The 19185-nt window shown below is 37.0% G+C and overlaps 3 protein-coding genes across 3 annotated transcripts in view; 2 read left to right on the top strand and 1 right to left on the bottom strand.

Moving 5' to 3' along the window:
* Window positions 1-7456: 7456 nt before the first annotated feature.
* Window positions 7457-10296, top strand: LOC146163757 (uncharacterized). The gene is made up of 3 exons (XM_083382356.1): window positions 7457-7615; window positions 8182-8440; window positions 8796-10296. The coding sequence occupies exons 1-3, from the start codon at window positions 7520-7522 to the stop codon at window positions 9296-9298; spliced, it is 858 nt and encodes a 285-aa protein (XP_083238482.1). The 5' UTR covers window positions 7457-7519; the 3' UTR covers window positions 9299-10296.
* A 4825-nt stretch (window positions 10297-15121) lies between these two features.
* On the top strand, window positions 15122-17835 carry LOC146163758 (uncharacterized). Its single transcript, XM_083380586.1, has 3 exons — window positions 15122-15195; window positions 16267-16486; window positions 17279-17835. Exons 1-3 carry the CDS (start codon window positions 15124-15126, stop codon window positions 17833-17835), a joined length of 849 nt encoding a protein of 282 aa, XP_083236712.1. The 5' UTR covers window positions 15122-15123.
* Window positions 17836-17885: 50 nt separating this feature from the next.
* The window catches only part of LOC146163759 (uncharacterized), a 28159-nt gene continuing 26859 nt past the window's right edge, over window positions 17886-19185 (bottom strand). The window contains exon 22 of the mRNA XM_083380587.1: window positions 17886-18804. Within this exon, the coding sequence (XP_083236713.1) occupies window positions 18499-18804 (306 nt within the window). The 3' untranslated portion in view covers window positions 17886-18498. The remainder of the gene's footprint in view (window positions 18805-19185) is intronic.

A 19185-nucleotide genomic window follows, 5' to 3' on the forward strand; every position in this document is an offset into this window, starting at 1 on the left:
CGAAACTTGGCGACGCGGTTGAGTAGTTTTTAGGGTGGCACGCCTTAGTGTTATGCAACGGAGAGCAGTTGGACAGAGGCTCACTTCGCTGGGGGCACGTAGGTTTGGTTTCAAGATAAGTCCGGTGTATTTGCATTACTGCAGGTAAATAGTGATGATAAATTAAGTTGATTTCAGTACATGTTTGGCGGGCAATGCGATTCACTAGCTAGAACAACAACATGTAGCTGTGCTTTGCGGTACTGTTGTCACCACAACTTTATACCGAAGGCTAGGCAGGCTATTTTGATAAGCCTTTGAGAATAGCAAGCATAATGGCATTTTCATTTGTTTAAAAAGTTTGCCTTGATTATGTTTTACTCTTGTTAGTTACGAAATATCGGGTAAATGATGGTTTTTCTTTCAAATAAAAAAATCTAGAACTTGCTGTTTTAAGTTTTGTGTAAGGCGTCTTTAATAAAAGTGTTCATTGCTTCATCTGTGTAGATTTGTTCTCACTTTCTTTATCTCACATATTAACCGGCATCCAACGAATAAGGGGCCGCAAACAGGACATCCTCTAAAATATTCTAAACAGGTTAGGGCAAGTTAAATTAGAATCAAGAACTTGCTGCTAAACCTAACGTTCGCATTAACTACACCTGGGGACCTGGGGTATATGAGAAACTTTAACCTTTAAGAGTGGCATTACTAATTGTTATGGAACCCTGGTGTTTACACGGTTTTAAGTGTTTACACGGTTTAAATAGCTATAGTCAGGGTTCTTTATCAGGATGCAGCCTTGCGGAAAGATGTCACCTATTCTCCCAACAAGGGATGTGACGTAGTTTTGCACAATGTGAGCAAAACTGTGCACGCGAAAATGTGCGCACATTTTAAAATGCCTTTAAAAATTTGTGCACTTTTTTTCAGAATATGCGCACCTTTCAAATGAAAAACACATTTAGAGATAGTTAATGCGGGCACAACTCTAACCCTAACTTACTCCAACTCTCTAACTAACTCTGTTAGAGTTAGTTGGGGTTAGTTTAGAGTTAGATAGAGTTAGATAGAGTTAGTTAGAGTTAGTTAGAGTTAATTAGAGTTAGTTAGAGTTAGTTAGAGTTAGTTAGAGTTAGTTAGAGTTAGGTTTTACTTGTCCATTTAGTCACTCTCTTGACAGTGAGGAACCATAGCAAGATATACTTATAATGTGTAGATGTGTTAATTTGTGTTATTATTTATTACAAAGACATGACGCAGGTAAGGCCGGGTGTAGGATGACTTCGTTTTATGTTGTGCAACAAAATATGTGATAGAGCGTTAGACCCCTAACCCTTTTGACAAGTGTGTAAAGTACAACTCTCTTTTAGTTGTTTCGAGTGGAAGTTTAAAACGTTGTGCGTTGAAAAAAATGTGATGAGACCAACATGTTACAATAAATAGACTATTAAGTAAATCTTGCTTAACTTTGAGGTCCTGCGTATTAGCTTGTTTAAGGGATTTACCCCAAATTAGGGACCCGTGCGTACCATAGGTTTTTATAATCATTGTATTGTACAAATAATTCTATTGAAACACATTTTTTGTTGTGGTGTTTTTTTCTGTCATTTAAATATAAACAAACTATATACATACTATAACGGATGTAATTAAATTATACGCTGGCCGCGTTGACTCGACTTTTTCCGAAATGCAATTTCTACCAAAATAATATAAAAACATCACTTTGATGAATGCTTTTATATAACGTTTTGTCGGTCAAACAAAATAGATGTTATTGTTTTGCGCTTCGCGCTAACTTAAGGCCCGAATTCGGTTATAGACATTTTCACGAGTTAAATCATCAGCGGGACCTTTCTTACGTTGACATGCTTTTTATCACGTTAATAAGAAACGTGTTCGAAAATTCAATTTTCCCCTAACAGACGAAAATCCTTAATCCGCCCTGCTTTTTATGTGGGCCGTGACCTGTGAATAATATTGCAGCCCCAGAAGCTTGTAAACTTGGACCTCTCTGATTTAGGTTATGCATGTACAACCGACCAATAACACGAGAACGAAATACGTTATAACTGAAAAAGCTTTCCAAACTTTTTAGTCTGTCAACCAGTCCCGCTAATTTTTTACCATGTGCGCAGGTGCCCAAAATTTTGCGCACAAGCCGAAAATAAGTGGGCAATGTGCCCAAAATTTTGGATACGCGGGAGACCTTTTTTTTGGGTCTTCACTACTTACCGAACTTGCAAATCCTTAATTTTGAACTTCCGTTTTTTAGTTCTTGCACAATGGGCAGGCGGCGGAGCAATATGCGCGGGAGAGCACGAGAGGCGTCTCAATAATCTTAATTAATTTCTCCCAGAGATAAAAATGACTCTCTTCATTTGGAGAATTGCGCTCGCTTGAGACGCGATTTCGCTTGTAGTTTGTGTGGCGGACTTAGTCAAGCGTAGCGCTGTGTACCACCTAATGGTCGAGGTAATTATAGCGCGTAGTGCAGCGGTTTTAGCAGTAAGCATTTTCAACTTTTAAACAGTTTACGCATTTTTAGTGTTAACTTGAATTAGAAACAAATTTGGCCTTCACGTCTTTCCTGTTAATATTGACATAAATTTAACCTACTCCTTTGGTTGACACAAAACGCAACTTTGCTTTTTCAGGGTAGATTGTAATTTGCATTATACACTGTTTTACCAACAAATGAAAGCATATCGCAGGTAACTGTAATAATTTTGTTAAAAAAAGTTTAAAGCTATTACGACGCGGGATTTTTTATATAAAGCAAGTACTTTCCTAGAACACAAAACATACAGTGCGAAACACAGATACCTTGAGCTATAAATATCTCCAAATTAGGAATAAATAAAGTTGTAAAACGAAAGATTCGCGCGTATCGCAAAAAATTCCAGTTATGAGAACCATGGCCTTGGGTCTAACTCTAACCTCTATGCAAAACTTAGATTCCAGTCAACTGCTCTACCTTGTTTAGACAAACTAAGCCCGAATCCGTCGTAAAAGATTTAAATATGAGTTAAGTGAGTCCATTAGAGACACCGAAAACTAATCAAAATTAGTAGTTCAAAAACTTGCCAATCACAAAACCACGAACCAAATTTTACAGTTATTAAACTACCACCCGATCCGTCAGGAATTAGTGCAGTTCTAAGCAAAGGTATACGGCAATTAGGGCATCCAAAGGATGGAAAAATCTGACTTTTAGACTTTAAAGTCTTGGGCCAATGTACTAATTTGACTTAACAAATCTGCTTAAGAAGAATAAATTTAATAATACCTGCCAGCCTGACCCAAGCGCTAACGAGCACCCTAACCCAAATAATGTGCATTGATTTAGTAATAATATAAACACTTTCGGTCCGAATACATCAATGTGTGACGTAACAATCCTATGGTACCATAGACGAGAAACTATCTTATGCCCACCCGAGTTTGGGCCTTTTCTCGGCGTTTAAATAATTATTAAATTAACGCACATCATTTGAGTTAGGGATTTGGTTATCGTTTGGGTTCGGGTGGGTCAAGTATTATTTAATCTATCTCATAGTTTTTTGTGAATTTTCAGCCAATATTTTGTATTTATATCTGCCGGAAGTTTACCTAAAGATCCAATTAGTGCAAATTGCCGCTACCTCAAGGTTTAAAAGTCAGACTCTCCTGCCTTTGGATGCCCTAATTGTCGTAGACCTTTTTGCATAAAACTTCACTAATTTCTGACAGATCGGCTGAAACTACACATGAGTGTAAGTTCAAAGTAAAGCATAAGACACCGAATATAGGCAGAAATCACACCAGGCGTAACATGTAACCATAAAAGTTACTGCACAAAATATAAAATATTTATAGCAGAACTTGCGACGCCCTGAGAATTTGACGGCGCTCTATTTAGGGGGGGGGGCGCCTTCCCTAGTTAAGAACCACTTTTTTTGCACGTATATCTCAAAGCAAACTAATTAGAACTCTTTTTTTTGGTCGTGCGTAGCTCAAATAAAACTAATTAAGGCCCTTTTTTGGTCCGTACGTAGCTAGGTTAAAACTAATTTGGACACCTTTTTGTCCGTACGAAGCTCGAATAAAACTAATGTGTGCACTTTTTTATCCGTACGTAGCTTGAACAAAACTAATTTAGGCACTTTTTTTCCGTACGTAGCTCGAATAAAACTAATTTGGGCACTTTTTTGTCCGTACGTAGAGCTTAAATAAAACGAATTTGAGCACTTTTTGTTCCGTACGTATAGCTCGAATAAAACTAATTTGGGCACTTTTTTGTTCTGTACGTAGCTCGAATAAAACTAATTTTGGCACTTTTTTTGTCCGTACGTAGCTCGGATAAAACTAATTTGGACACTTTTTTGTGTCGTACGTAGCTCGAATAAAACTAATTTAGGTACTTTTTTGGTCGTACGTAGAAAATTTGGGCACTTTTTTTCACAAAATATAAAATATTTATAGCAGAACTTGCGACGCCCTGAGAATTTGACGGCGCTCTATTTAGGGGGGGGGGGGAGGGGCGCCTTCCCTAGTTAAGAACCACTTTTTTCGCACGTATATCTCAAAGCAAACTAATTAGAACTCTTTTTTGGTCGTGCGTAGCTCAAATAAAACTAATTAAGGCCCTTTTTTGGTCCGTACGTAGCTAGGTTAAAACTAATATGGACACCTTTTTGTCCGTACGAAGCTCGAATAAAACTAATGTGTGCACTTTTTTATCCGTATGTAGCTTAAACAAAACTAATTTAGGCACTTTTTTTCCGTACGTAGCTCGAATAAAACTAATTTGGGCACTTTTTTGTCCGTACGTAGAGCTTAAATAAAACGAATTTGAGCACTTTTTGTTCCGTACGTATAGCTCGAATAAAACTAATTTGGGCACTTTTTTGTTCTGTACGTAGCTCGAATAAAACTAATTTGGGCACTTTTTTTGTCCGTACGTAGCTCGAATAAAACTAATTTGGACACTTTTTTGTGTCGTACGTAGCTCGAATAAAACTAATTTAGGTCCTTTTTTGGTCGTACGTAGAAAATTTGGGCACTTTTTTGTTGCGTACGTAGAGCTTAAATAAAACGGATTTGAGCACTTTTTGTTCCGTACGTAGCTCGGATAAAACTAATTTGGGCACTTTTTCGAAACTTTCGTGAAGCAAAAATGGGGTACATAAGGTATTATATGTAATAATCTTTGCAAAATAGTGATAATGTGGGCTTCAGGAGACGACTGGCGGTCGAATTTAAGTAAAAAAACAACTTTTAATTTTTTTTTGCTTGCGCACTTCCGTGAAAAAAAGTGCGCAAGTGCCCAAAATTTTGCCCAAATGCGCCAAAAAAAATGCGCTTAGCGGGAACCCTGCTGTCAACACTTTAAATTTAGTAAAATTTCTCGCGATCGTTTAGGTTTGTCCTCCAGGTGGCGAATACCCCATATGCAAACGACCAAATGTGGTATTCCATAGATAAAAATAGTGATTTGTTGTCTTATACGCAAGTCTAATTGTTAAGCATTGTCGATACTTATGTACATATATCCATATACAATAATATTAATGCCAAAAGCCAAATCCATACGTTCACCGTCTACGTATTGTTCTGAGTAGAAGTATTTAAGCCCTACTGAACCTTTAAAGCTATATTAGGTCTTTTCATTTTGTTTTACGCTTGATTTTTATGTAGCCCAATTTTGTAACAGCGTAACAGTTATATGGAGGATGATTTATTGCATTCAGATGCAAAATTAACGTGAGGCAGTTCAGTGCAGGGGTTACCAGCTTTTTGCATTGAATAACTAGGCCTATGTGGGTACTGCCGATCGCGGTCCGCATAAATTTAAGGACAGAATATCGCTGGCCAGATATTAAATTTTGTGTTTGATTTATTGTCTTGGCGAATATTAAATGACAAACTTTTTTTTATTGAACTATAGCAGGGGTGGCCAACCACTCAGATACCAAGAACCGCATTAGTCACTTGGTTAACCGCAAAGAGCCACACCTTGCACACATGGAACGAAAAGAACAGCCTATCACTCCATTTCCTACTCACATCCACAAAGCCATCGAAAAAACGCGAAAAGAGAGCCTTTATTTCGTTAAAAAGACAAAATCGTAATTTAGAAGGAGATGCGACGCATTGAATGAAAAAGTACACATTTCTCGATATAATGTGATTATCAATATTATTTGAGCATATTGTTTGCGTTTGACTTGTTTCAAAAGTGTTACTAAAAATATAATAGCCTTAAGGGAAAAATCTAAGCTCTCTAAAATCATATGTACAACACGAAAAAGCCGCATATAACTCGGTAAAGAGCTGCGTGTTGGCCATCCCTGAACTTTAGTGTCGTTTATGAAAATGTCGTTTAGTTTACAAGCTTCAAAGTGTTGTTTAAATAGTGAATTTAACAAACATTTTAACTAGTAAACAACCAAAACCGTTTTACAGCTGCATTAAAGTAATATACTGCGGGCCAAAAGAACTAACCTCGCAGGCCGTAGTTTGGTGGCCTTTGAAATACAGTAGCCTACCTATTGGGTCTCAAATGAAGCAAACTTTAAATTAGTCGTTACCCCGAATCAAGATTCGCACGAAACAAAATGAATTTAAACAATCTAGACATAAGAGTTGGTCGCCCTACAATCTACATCACCACAATTTATAGAAAACATTGGGTCGCCACCTTCATGGTATGAAAGGGGTAATTTTAAATCATAAGTATACATTTGTTCATAATAATCTTACACTTTTTCGACTTAAAAGCGTCCAAAAACAACAGTTTAAGATTGCCGTGTATTGTTTTAAAATTTTCCCTGGCCGATATTGAAATAGGCTAACTGTTCAAGTCGTCTGAAAAAAAAAAGTCGGGCGATTTTAGCAAGTTTCCCAATACTACAGAAAACTGGTGTGACATGAAAAGTCGTGGTAAAATGTTATGCTAATACTGGCAAAGTGCGCACAACCGCAATTGGAGGCACACTTCCAAATACTCCTACGAAACAGAGTGGACATTGAGTGGCACTTACCTCATTGTCATCATAATACCTTTATGATCCTCTTTTCAAAAAATATATATGTATATACCAAGTGAGGTTTTTGTGGTTGTTTCACATGTTGAAGATATCGCAAGTCCAATAAGGCAATTTAGACTTTTCGCTTTAAAGAGTATGGCTTAAAACCGTGTTTTCGTTTTTTCACTATTAACGTAAAAAATATAAGTTTTTTAATTCCAGGAAAAAACAGATTTATAAGCGCGGTAGGTATCCGTTGAAAGTTGAAACAAAATCCGGAAACGTTACCTAATGATAAAAAGGTCCAATTCATTATTTAAACGTAACTTAGTAGATGGTCATTGTGACGAAATAATGGTTTGCACTGTAGTCTGTTTCTACAAAAAAACATTTTGAAAGTATAGTCCTTTAAAACTAGTTTATTGTTTCTTTACGAGCGTATTCGTAATGCTTTTACAGTTCTTTTCAGACGTAACCTATGACAGGAATTTGTATTTTGCTGCCACTTTAAAAAATACACTGCAAAGATGTTTGCTGCGAAAAGTAGTCCAACTAGTGCTGTGCGTGTCTTTAGACGATCTGAAGCATTGAAAGCAACAAAAGAAAGCTTCTTTTTTTCACAGGTAAACTTTTTTATTGTAGTTACCTTATTTGTAGTACGATAACTTACTTCGCTGTAACAGTTGTTTAAACACAAACAGCTACTGTCAGTTGGGTGAAAAACGTGAATTATAAAAACAGTTGTGTTTACTAAAAAAACCTAAGTGATTTGGGTTAGTTTTGTATACAACATATTCGTTTTCTCACATTTAAAAAAACATTGCTAACCGATCTAAGGACTAAATGATTTGACACGATACAGCGAGTAACTGTCAAGCCAAAAGCTAGCAGCAGCCAGCAATGTTGTAATTGTAAACGAAAATAATGTTTTTCGCCATTAGTGTACACTGTACAACCATAGAATACTAATTAATGTTGCAACACTTGTAATCATAGAAAATGTTAAACACACTTTAATTGTTTTCACGCATTTGTGTGCAAACTGTGTATGTAAACCTGAACTTAAATCTCGGCGGTTTATTTGGAGTTGTAACATCATGGCTCACTACACTAAAATTTAAATATATGAAAGCCTTTGTGCAAATTGTTTATGAGGTGCATATATATTTTACAAAGCATTTTTTAACAGTGGAACATTCACCCAGTGATTTTGGGCTGTTTTCGCCTGGCGACTTTTGTGTACTGGTCGATCGTCTTCGTTTTGAGCTACCTCGATGATAAGGAATTTTTCTTTGTCTACCTCTCTCATTTGCAACAGTTGGTCATTTTGTGTTTCTTCGCTTCAGCTTTGTTTTGCTCAGGCCATGGAATTGTGAAAAAGCGTAGACGTGAAAAAGCGCAGGAAAAAACGGTTTACGTCCACGTCGACGAAAAACGCTTATTGGAAGGCAAGTATTTTCTATTGCGTCCACCAAGCGTAAAATTCAGTTTCGAAAGTGTACTAGAAAGCATTAACGTGGTTTGCTTCATACCAGCCAAAATACAATATCTTATTGGCTATCTGTAAGCTATTTTTACTTTTAGACATTTAACTATGAAAGTATTCCGTAGATTTTCGATTTGTACAGAGAAAAGTTATATTGACATGTTGTATAATAATTTTAGAAAACACGATAACATAAACCCTTTAAATTGGTGCTTGTTATAAAGGCGACACTAAAAATTCTAAAATGTTTACTTTGCTGTTGCTAATAGAAGCCTTTCATTTCTACGCTACAACTATAACAATATTTTTTCTTTCAGCCAATCACAGCCTGCGTTGGTTCCACGGCGTCACCTGGGCATTGTATTGCGTCAGTTTGAACACCGCCTTCATTGTGACTCTCCTTTATCCGTTTTTGAGCGACGGGCGCGAAAACGGCCTTTTCAACAGCTACAACTTCTTTAGCGTTAACATTCACCTAGTAAACGTTGTCATTCTGCTGATCGAACTCTCCTTAAACCGAATCCCAATCAACTATTGGCATTTTCTAGCCACAGCTTGCTTTTCTCTACTCTACGCCGTGCTGCTGGTCGCTCTGCATTTTTCAGGTACCCTATCTGCAGTGTATTCAGTGATAGACTACAATAATAAGCCCGCTCAGGCGTGGATCATCACTGCAGCGATGATTTTTGTGGCTCCCGCATTGTGCAGCCTTGTCATTTGCGGGGTGTACATCTGCAAAATAAAGTTATTCGCTTGCGTGAGCAGTCGCTGCACATCCAGCTATGATGAGTCGGACTGCAGCTGCGAAAGTTCTGTATAAGAGCGAATTCATGTTTTTTCTAGTCTTCGGGGAAAAAGTCGACGTTTGTTTTGCTCACGAAAAGACAGTTCGACAAATACGTGGCGTGGTGATTTCATCTCCTTATAATAACTGTGATCTTTGCAGCTTTACTTCTTCATTTACTGGCCTTGCGGTACAATATTACTATTTTTTTTTCGCTTGACTGGTAAAATTGCCATGAACAGCTCATGTATGGCGTTAGTGTGATTTTCAGGCAAATATGTTTATTGGCCCGTGTACCATGGCAATACAGTGCGTTATGCATTCCTGCGTTTTGTTGGGCATATAAATGAAGATAATGACGTATGGTATTAGCATTCGTATCACGTTGTCTGTCATCAAACCAACATTGTAAGACAAATTTAAGTCAAACCGGATTTTGTCATAATTTCCTTTAATATAAATTCAATAATCCTGCATGACATAACTGATATGTGTTTGTGCCATCATTTTTTTTTAATTTTGGGTGATTTTACCCTGAAAAATCGATGTGAAAAATTTATTATTTTATTTATTTATAAATCGATTTTGTACTAATACCAGAAAGATAGCTATAATTATTATTTTTACAAACGCGTAACGCTGTTTTTTATCATTAATAAGAAAAAGTTTGTTTTTGCACCCGTTTCATCTATACAAAAATTTATTACCGAATACGTGAATTTTACCAGATTTATTATTTGTGCTTTTTAAGTAATGGAAAGCCAGTGCAAAACTTTACCGAACTCACTTCTATTATGGTTTTTAGTATAATTTCCAGTCGTATAGTCCACTATTGCAGCTGCGAAGTCGATCGGTTAACGTTTTCACGCAGGTCACCACTGTTTGTATTTATTGCTAAACATGTTATCTTTGCTGCTTGTTATTTTCGTGTTTGTATACGTTTTTTCGTCAGGTTTTTCAACTGTTTCGATGGAGCTGGGTTGTAGCTATCTATGTCAACTAATACCGTTTCCGAAATAAACATTAAGGTTTTATTCATAACACGTGATTTTTACGCCAATAAAACACAAGACATAACATACGGTGATGCAGTTTATAAAGCACACTTATGTTTGTTTACATTCTAAAAAAACAATAATTTATATACAGGCACCACTTTGTGAAACTTGATTAAGCCCTGTTGTCGTCACAGCTGGTATCAGTGTAAGGAGACGGTGATGCGAACACAGTTTTTTTGCACATAGTGCACAAAAATGTGCGCACTTATTTTCAGAATGTGCGTACATTTTAAAATGCGTTTAAAAATATACGCACATTTTAAGTATGTAATGTAGGCACAACTCTAGGTATAACTCTCAACTCCAACGCTAAACTCTAACCCTAACTAGCTCTAACTTAAAAATGTACATTCTGAAAAAAAAAACGCTCACATTTTGGACGGCATTTTAAAACGTGCGCACATTTTGGCTTGCACATTTTTCCGCACATTGTGCAAAACAAAACAACGCCACGTCCCTTGTTGAGCGCAAGGCAACTGGAAGTAAATGAGTAAACTATTTGAAAGTTTTATTATTCTTTACGATAAGTAGCGTGGACCGACCGAAATCAGTAAGTTAAACTCACGACCCCTTACATACTGGGTATGTTGCTCTACCTATTGAGCTCGCAGCTAAGCTATCAATGTAAAAGAACAAAAAAGCCACCGGGGCCCAACGTGAAACAAAATTGCGTATATTTGGTTAACTCTATGCCTCCTAATTTTAACCTTTTTTTAATGGGCCCAATTTTTGTAATTGTATTGTTCCTTGTGGCCCTCAAGTGTTAGAACAACTTTTCTTTATTGTTACAAAGAGCTGGAATACAGTCGACTTGTGTTGTACAGTAGCACCCTCTGGATCCACCCTGCTACTCACATGTTCAGCATTATTTTTGAGTAGAATCGTCCCTTTCCATACAACAGGGGTGGGTAACTGGCCGCAGCATAACAAAAACATGTCTTCCGAAGCATTCTTTAGGGTTAGGCTCGCGGCACTAAATGTAGGTTCACAATAGACACGTCAGGCGTTAACGTAAAACGTATTTTAAAATGCGCTTTCGGTTGCGGAAATTTAAAATGTTTCAACTTTGACGCTTTCAATTAGAAGCGAGGAAATTTGCCGTCAACGCTGGCAACGCGTTATGTGTGAACTGGATGTCGGTAGCGTTCGCGCCAGACGCTAACGCCAGGAGTGTGAACCAACCTTAATACTGTGACGAGTATCGTTTTATGAGTCACTTTGTTGAACATGTTAGTCGCAACGTCAATTTGGTATGATTTTTTTCTGAAAAACTAAATATAAATAATACCACTAATATTATATAGGTCGTCAATCATTTTGCAACTTTTAAGTATACCGCCTTCCAATTTCTATGTACTCTACTGATTTCTTATTGTTATGCACTTTATTCCGGGAGTCTTTGACAGTCTAACCCAGCGGTTCTAAAACTGTGTGTTGACGCCCGGATACCCATTTTTCGGTGCGTTACAAAACTAAAAACGTCCAAAGGGCTTCGAAAAAGTTACATTCTAAGTGACTAACCAAATCAGTCAATCAATTAATAATTTCCAAGCAAATAAGGCCAGGCAAGAAACACACCGGAACCGTCGTTATAATTCGGGGAACAGCCATTGCACCGTTGCTTGCTGTATCCTGTTAGTACAAACAACTTCATATTGAAAAGATTTTTAAGGTACACATATGTGTACAACAACGGTGATCTTGCTCTTCTGAATTCGTTTATTGATTAACAATAATGACTTACATATCCTAGTAAACCGGGAACGGTTGCTTCTCGACTTGCTCCTCTCTGTGTATGTGACCGAGGTCATGATTTCGAACCTAAAAGCAGGCTAATTGTTTCCAAGCTTGCCTTGCATAAAAACCCTTAATTAATGAGCAGATGGTTAGTTGTTCCATTAAAGGCTCACGGTGTACCATGACACGAAAGGCATTATCGTTGATCTGAAAACGGCTTCAGAACGCTAGATACAGTTACTTGTATTACACACTTTTTGTATTTTCTCACTTTATGACATAGTCTGGAGTAGTTAAATTAAGTTTTCTTCTTTATTTCATCATGCAACGATAAACCATACGCCCTCCTCGATTAATATAACTAATCAATACGAGTAGAATTAATTTCAAATAGTCATCCGTTACGGTGAATTTAAATAGTTGAAAAAACATTACATGAACTTTGTTATAGTGCAATTAAAAACTTAACTTGACATCAAATTGAATTATTTTAATAGCAGACATGAACAGATTATATCAATGGTAAAGTCAAGTTTGGCCCGTGGTATTTTCCGGATACGCATACTTCACATGTAGGAACATCCTCTTTTAAAATGCTTGGTCGACTGGTGATCATTCAATGTGCAAAGTTTAACTGTTAATATCTTACCGCTGGCATGAAAATTTGTTTTTAATTTTTTCTTGTGTGGTCCAGTATTTTACATGATAGGAAAATTTTTTCCTTTCTTTATTTAATTATCATACAGGACTGCCCGTTGTTAAGTCGAGGTCTTATGTAATCCTTTCAAACAACAAAATTAACAGAAAAAATGCACAATTTTCGCATGTAGTGAGATCCTGCAAATTTAATTTAAATTAACTCGCGGCTGAGTCAGTGTACATGAAACTGAGATCAACCTACATGAAATCAACTTACATTGGCGAGGCCATGGACTTTGCCAGGCTACAGCAGTTTTAGTTGAGAAAAGATTTCGTAAATTTGTTTTGACGATTTTTTAGACACAACGTAAAACCGTTGTGGAGATCATTTTAGTCACGAAATTATGCAGGACTGTAGGTAAAGCTATCAAAAAACTAATGCAAACGCTAAACAAACAATCCACAATATGTAGCCTGTAGCGACACGTCATCACATTGTTACCACAGAGATTTTTTTTGTATTATCGCCTTTTAATGTTTCGTCATGGAAATTGCTGTTATAAAACCATTGCAGCAAAAGTATTCCGCGAAAGCTTTTTGACACCAATTTTATGCGTCAGAGCTGTATCTGAAGTAACGCGCATCCGTTTTATAAAAAAAACATATGTTTTTAAAGTGCCGTCCGCGCCGTCGTGTAAGCAAAGTTTATGTTTTCGCAGTAACCTGAGATACAAACAATATTGTTGTTATTTGTGCGAAGCCAAAAATGATGTTGCAATCGTATTTCGACGTAGAAACTATATTTTTCGCGTCAGAAATAAGTGTAGAAGAAGGTTTGAGTTAACGCCCTTTGTCACGTGAATTTTTGTTAAATATTGTAAGAATTTTACAAAGTCGGGTGGTTGTTTTCTGAGCTAAGGTTTTATACGAAGCAGAAAAATGAACAATTCAATTTGAATGCAGTATCTACATTGTAGTTGTGAGGTTGATACACCGGGGCACAAAAGACAATTAATGATTCTCACATTAAATCCACTTCCACAAGCCAATGGTATTTTAGTCATATTTGTTTGGTGTGCTTCAAAACAGTGTGCATATTAAAAGTTGTGGCTACGACTTACCAATTCGTCTGGCGCTCATTTGTTTATTTATATATTTTGTAAACTGCTTAAAAACAATTTTACAACAAAAAAGTTTAACTTTTGTAAAAATAATTTTTTTTTGTAAAAAAATAATTTTTTTCTGTTTTTTACCCATGATCGATTGTGGCCGGACAGTTTAAAATAGTTAACAGATTGAGGTCATTAAACTAAGTTTCTTGGTACAACTAGTGAGATCTGGTCCAGGCTAGTCGAGTATCAGGATAAACCGGGGGCATCTCATTTTGTGTGGGACTACTGCAAAAATGACAGGAAGGAAAAAGTTAATGATGATTTTAGTAATCTAACTAATGTTGCCTATATAAATTCCATAACATTTTATATAACAATTAAGACAGCTAGTTGATATAGAGTTTGGATAAATGCATATTGTTTTATTGATTTTTAAGCTATATGCAAAACAAAACAGTGAGTTATCAAGTTTGCAGTATTAAGATATGTGGATTCACCACCAATCCGTATCGAGACATCCTTCTTCAATTTCCCAATCGCACGTTCCACTTGATCGGCAGCCTGTAGCTACAATGCCTATACCAGTAAGAAAACAAACGATACGCTCAAGTGCAGCACTATAAAAAATAAGAAAGCTGCAGCAGATAGTGAAGATTTCTTTGCAGTTGAATTAGAGCACAAAGCCCCATTTTCTCAGACAAACGATATTAATATTTAAATTAATGCCAAATCTAATGCAAAAGCAGTTCAGACTTAAACGGTGGAACCTGTTGAATAAATATTTTCTAGTTACTAGTTGCGCCAACCTCACCTATAATTTTGTTAGCTATACTGCCACACACAGAAACTCTTAGTCGTCATAATTCAACTATAGGAATATACCAGCCGAGTCGATGTTAAGTTGTAGTATCAGTATGCACGTCCGATACTTGGGAGATATCTGTGCCGATCCTATACCAAATAAATGTGGCTACTTCAGCTATTATTTGTGTTCAAACCAACCGTTTTTCACTTAAAACTTAAAAAAAATATTTTGTGTTCAAACCAAGCAACTTACAGTTTTATTCCAGGGGGCATATACACTGAGTTGGGCCGTACAAAATACAATGATTGTCAAAGCGACTGTCGGCTGTGGCGGCTTCTCACGCCAACGCGAAATATGCTCTTTGTCTGAAATTGTTTTGTCGCCGGGATTGCAATGGCAGGATGAATGGCGGAAAGCGCATATTCATTACACGGCCCTAGTTACACACATACGACAGCATTGTAAAAATTATTATACATCTAGTCTCATTTATAGGCGAATAGTATCGTTATGGACACGTGGGACTGCTTCAGATTGAAAAATGTGGCAAATGGGAAAACAGAAGACTTTTATCAATTTCAGGTTTGTCGTTAGTAACGGATATTGTTTATGTCTTCTATTTTTATAGAATATTTGTAATTTACCGTAACAAATTAATAATTTAGCGGTATTCACTCAGTAAATTTATATGTTGTGCTCTTGCTAGCACTGCCTTGTCATACTGATCTGAACCAAAACAAAACTATGCGATTGCGCATGCCGTATGGTATCATGGACTTTTGTACAATGTTGGCGTTAACTGCACCGCGTAAATTTGTACTGAACACCGACCTCCTTGATTGATCAATATACAATACTGCACCATGATTTCATGGTATGAGGACGACTACAAATGTATCGCCTGAATGACCTAACTAAGTCAAACTCAAATTTTGTCCACAAAAATGATCCTGTCATGTTAACTCATTATGCGCAAAACCTAGGTAAATTAGGCCTTTGAAATCACTGATTTGAGGTACGCACGCCAAGTAATTTACTTCAGACATTATAGCACATTTATTTAAGCCGTGGAAAACAACAAATATGTGAAGCTAAAAAAAGCGAGAATCCACTGCTTCAACTCGCAAATAGGTATTTGTGATTGAAATTATTTGCTTGTGCAGAACAATTTCGCATAAAACAAATTGTGTGACAGACTATGGCAAACGCAATACCACACAGAAAATCCACCGCGTTTTTTTAATTCTGACCTATAGGCATAACTTTTATTCGTGTATTTATTTCAGCTTTAATACCACATTTTACGTTGTACTGATTTTTTGAAGGTCAACGAATGTTGATTAGGACTTTTGGCAGTTTTTTAATGACTTAAGTCATCAACTTGATTTAAGTGCACTTAAGTAACTGATTTCAAATGACTTGCCTTGACTTAGGTCTTCCTTAAAATGTGTTACAAGTTTTGCACATTAAACACTTTTAGTTCTGTATATTGCGTTTGTGTTATTTTTTTAGCTAAAATTGTTTGCTAATAATCGGTCGAGTTCGCCAATTTTAATAGTGTAATATTTTACTTTTATGTCATAATAATCCATTTTAACTTTTGTTTATTGCCATGTTTCGAAACGACATATAAGGCTGCTTTTTCTCTTTCAGTGGACAGCTTCGCGAAACGCAATTCTAACCTACCGGATTTTGACGTTTCTTTACTGGCTTGTAATGTTTATCGTAAGCCTCGTCCGATTCGGTCACTTTGGATTCTTTTTTGTATACTTATCCCACATCGGCCAACTTCTTATTCTCCTATTCTACCTGATGGCAATTATTACAGCTCTAGGTGGCTTAAACGTAAAGTCAAAAAAGGCCACAAGTAAAGGTAAGGCAACCAGACAATTCAATGATGGAACATGTCGTGTTAACCTTATCGGTCCATATGGTCTAGTACAGGGTGGTCCAAACCCAGGCCCGACATCATTGTTCGTGGCCCGCGAAGCCATGTTAAATAACTGTAACGCGTATCGTTGTTTAATGTTTAAATAAATATAAGTGACCAACGAACAGCAAGCATTTTTAATAGTTTAAATAATAACATTTTTCGGGTTACCCTATTAAATAAATCGATTTCCGTCGCTCATCAAGTTCCGGTTTAAGGGAAGCGCGGTGAGTCTTTCTAATATGAATATAGCCCAATAGAGAAAAGAGAAAGAACGACCCAATTTAAATTGTTGTTTTTGCCACTTATAAATGAACGTAAAATATAACGGGTTTAACTACATGTGATGTATTTATTCTTCTAGTATAGGTTTGAGTTTTAACAAATGTTTTGTTTGTAAACAAAGTTAAAATGGGGCTATTAACTTTTTTTTGCCAAGATAAACTTGCAATATTTTTTGTCCAAACATTCACGCTTTTAGTGTGTCAAGTGAGAACTGCTTATGCTCGTTCGGCCTTGGCGTAGAACACCACACGTTTTTCAACCTAAAGACGAATATATTTTTGAAAGAAACACTTTACCAATGATCTTACCATGAAAAAGCGTTTCCCGTTTTTCAGTGAAACACATGAAATCCACGTATAAAAGAGTTTATGGTTGAAGTCTGAAATAAGGTTATCCTCTTTAAATAAAAAACTTTGGCATCCGACTATAGTATTTCATTTTTACTTACAGCTCAAACTAACGGGCACGGCACAGAAACAAAACGCCCAATGCGTGGAAAAGATTGGATTACCTTGGTTCTGTTCACGATGGCCTTCGACTGCGCTCTGATGGTAACCGCCGTCTATCCAATGGAAGAAAATTTCGAAGGCTTCGACTTCATCAGTTTCAACAAACATATAATTAACACAGTTTTAATGATGCTGGAGCTGTCTCTGAACCGTTTTCCTGCAAACTTATGGCATTTTCCGTTTGCTACGGTAATGGCCGCTGCTTATGGAGTTGTACTTGCAAGCTTGCATTTTACTGGTGTGAACTCGGCCCTGTACAAATCGTTCGACTTTGCACGAACTCCAATCAGAGCCTGGTTGTTAAGTGGCGCATCGATCTTTATGGCACCTCAGATCGCGCAGTGCGTCATGTGTCTTTGCAACGTCGCTAAGAAGCTTGTTTGGAAGAAGCTACCCGGTGGTAAAACAAGACAAATGGAAGCACAAATACAATTGAAAGAAATCCGGACTGATTTAGAACTGTCGCTCCCTTTAAGTGATACATGTAAAATAAAATAAACGCTGCATTTAAAGACGTTGAATTTATTTCGATAACAGTTTGACAACGATTGTAGCGGGAACAGCAATGCAGAAAGTAAGTAAACGTGAGTAGGTAAAAATGTTAAGGTTTTAGGTCAACGTACATGATAAAGAAATATATGAATTTGGAAGAGTACATCGGTAGGACAGCAATTAGAGAAAATCAAGACATAGCCAACTTTCGGAAACGTTGAATCTCAAAAATGTTGCGACGCATAATTCCCGAAACATGTACAGAACTGATCGCTCTTTTTAGAATTTCTAATATACAAAACTTCTAGTAATACCACAAAACAAATCATAAAAATATAAAGCGAGAAAACGAAGGTACCAACAAACAAAACAGAAATGCACCGTTGAAAAGAACAATATGATTCGAGCAGCACACAGCGAAATAACATGCAGCTAAACAGCAGTAAAGAGCAATCATTCAGCACCGAAAAGCCGTTAATATATTCTGAAATCGTACAAAATACACTGGTTGAATAGAAAACTTGACAAAGGGGTGCAGAAGTGGTAAAAGTTCGACAGCGTGCAGAAAACATACATTTCATTGTAAAACGACGTCGTAAGGAAAATAAGGCGTAAAAATCGTTAGTCAAAAAGCAGTCTTCGTAATGATTTGCCTTTAAACACAAACTCTCAAACGGCAGTCTGTTTGATCTCAGGGTCTTGCTTGCAGCTGGATCCCTCGCTTCGGTAAACCTCGGCGACCACTGGGTACGTTCGCGCGTCGTCGCTATACATCGGGTAACTTCGCGCGTCTTCGGAAATCACGAGTTGCGGGCGATAGCCTTCCGAGCCCGGGTCGCCGCGAAACTGTTCGTAATAGTTGGGATAGGGGCGGTAGTTGAAGGGCGCCACCTCCTGGACAACACGCTGGACGTGATGATGGGTAGAACGGGAATGGCCCTCAGCCAGATTTGGTCTTGCTACATTTGCGATTTCCTATCGAAAAGTAACAAAGGCGTCAGGTTAAACCACCAATAAAAAAATCAAAACGTTGACATGGTAAATTGAAAGGTGTAAAACATAACCTTTTAACCAGTGTTCTTTTAACCAGTGTTCTTTTAACGTTTTCGCGGCGACCGAAAAGCTAAGGATAAGAGCAAAGCTTAAGCGATTTCTCTAAACTCAACTATTTGCAGGCGAAAACAGTGTGCAACAAATAGCATTATTAAAATAATAATTAAATTGTTGTGCTATGTATGCGTATTTCTCTCCGGCAGGTTTCTCCAATTTTAGAGATATTTTGCCCAAACCAATTCCAATTAATCTAACCATGTACACTACTGCAGTTGGTGGCGATCCAACCAAATTAAAGGGGTC

This window comes from Ascidiella aspersa, chromosome 2, assembly GCF_963924565.1.
Source record: "Ascidiella aspersa chromosome 2, kaAscAspe10.2, whole genome shotgun sequence".
Lineage (NCBI taxonomy): Eukaryota > Metazoa > Chordata > Ascidiacea > Phlebobranchia > Ascidiidae > Ascidiella > Ascidiella aspersa.

Coding starts and splice junctions, on each gene's coding strand:
- LOC146163758 (XM_083380586.1), top strand. CDS start 15,124: ATGGACACGTGGGACTGCTTCAGATTGAAAAATGTGGCAAATGGGAAA. Junction 15,196..16,266: donor AAGACTTTTATCAATTTCAG/GTTTGTCGTTAG, acceptor TTTCTCTTTCAG/TGGACAGCTTCGCGAAACGC. Junction 16,487..17,278: donor AAAAAAGGCCACAAGTAAAG/GTAAGGCAACCA, acceptor TTTTACTTACAG/CTCAAACTAACGGGCACGGC.
- LOC146163757 (XM_083382356.1), top strand. CDS start 7,520: ATGTTTGCTGCGAAAAGTAGTCCAACTAGTGCTGTGCGTGTCTTTAGA. Junction 7,616..8,181: donor AAAGCTTCTTTTTTTCACAG/GTAAACTTTTTT, acceptor ATTTTTTAACAG/TGGAACATTCACCCAGTGAT. Junction 8,441..8,795: donor CGAAAAACGCTTATTGGAAG/GCAAGTATTTTC, acceptor TTTTTCTTTCAG/CCAATCACAGCCTGCGTTGG.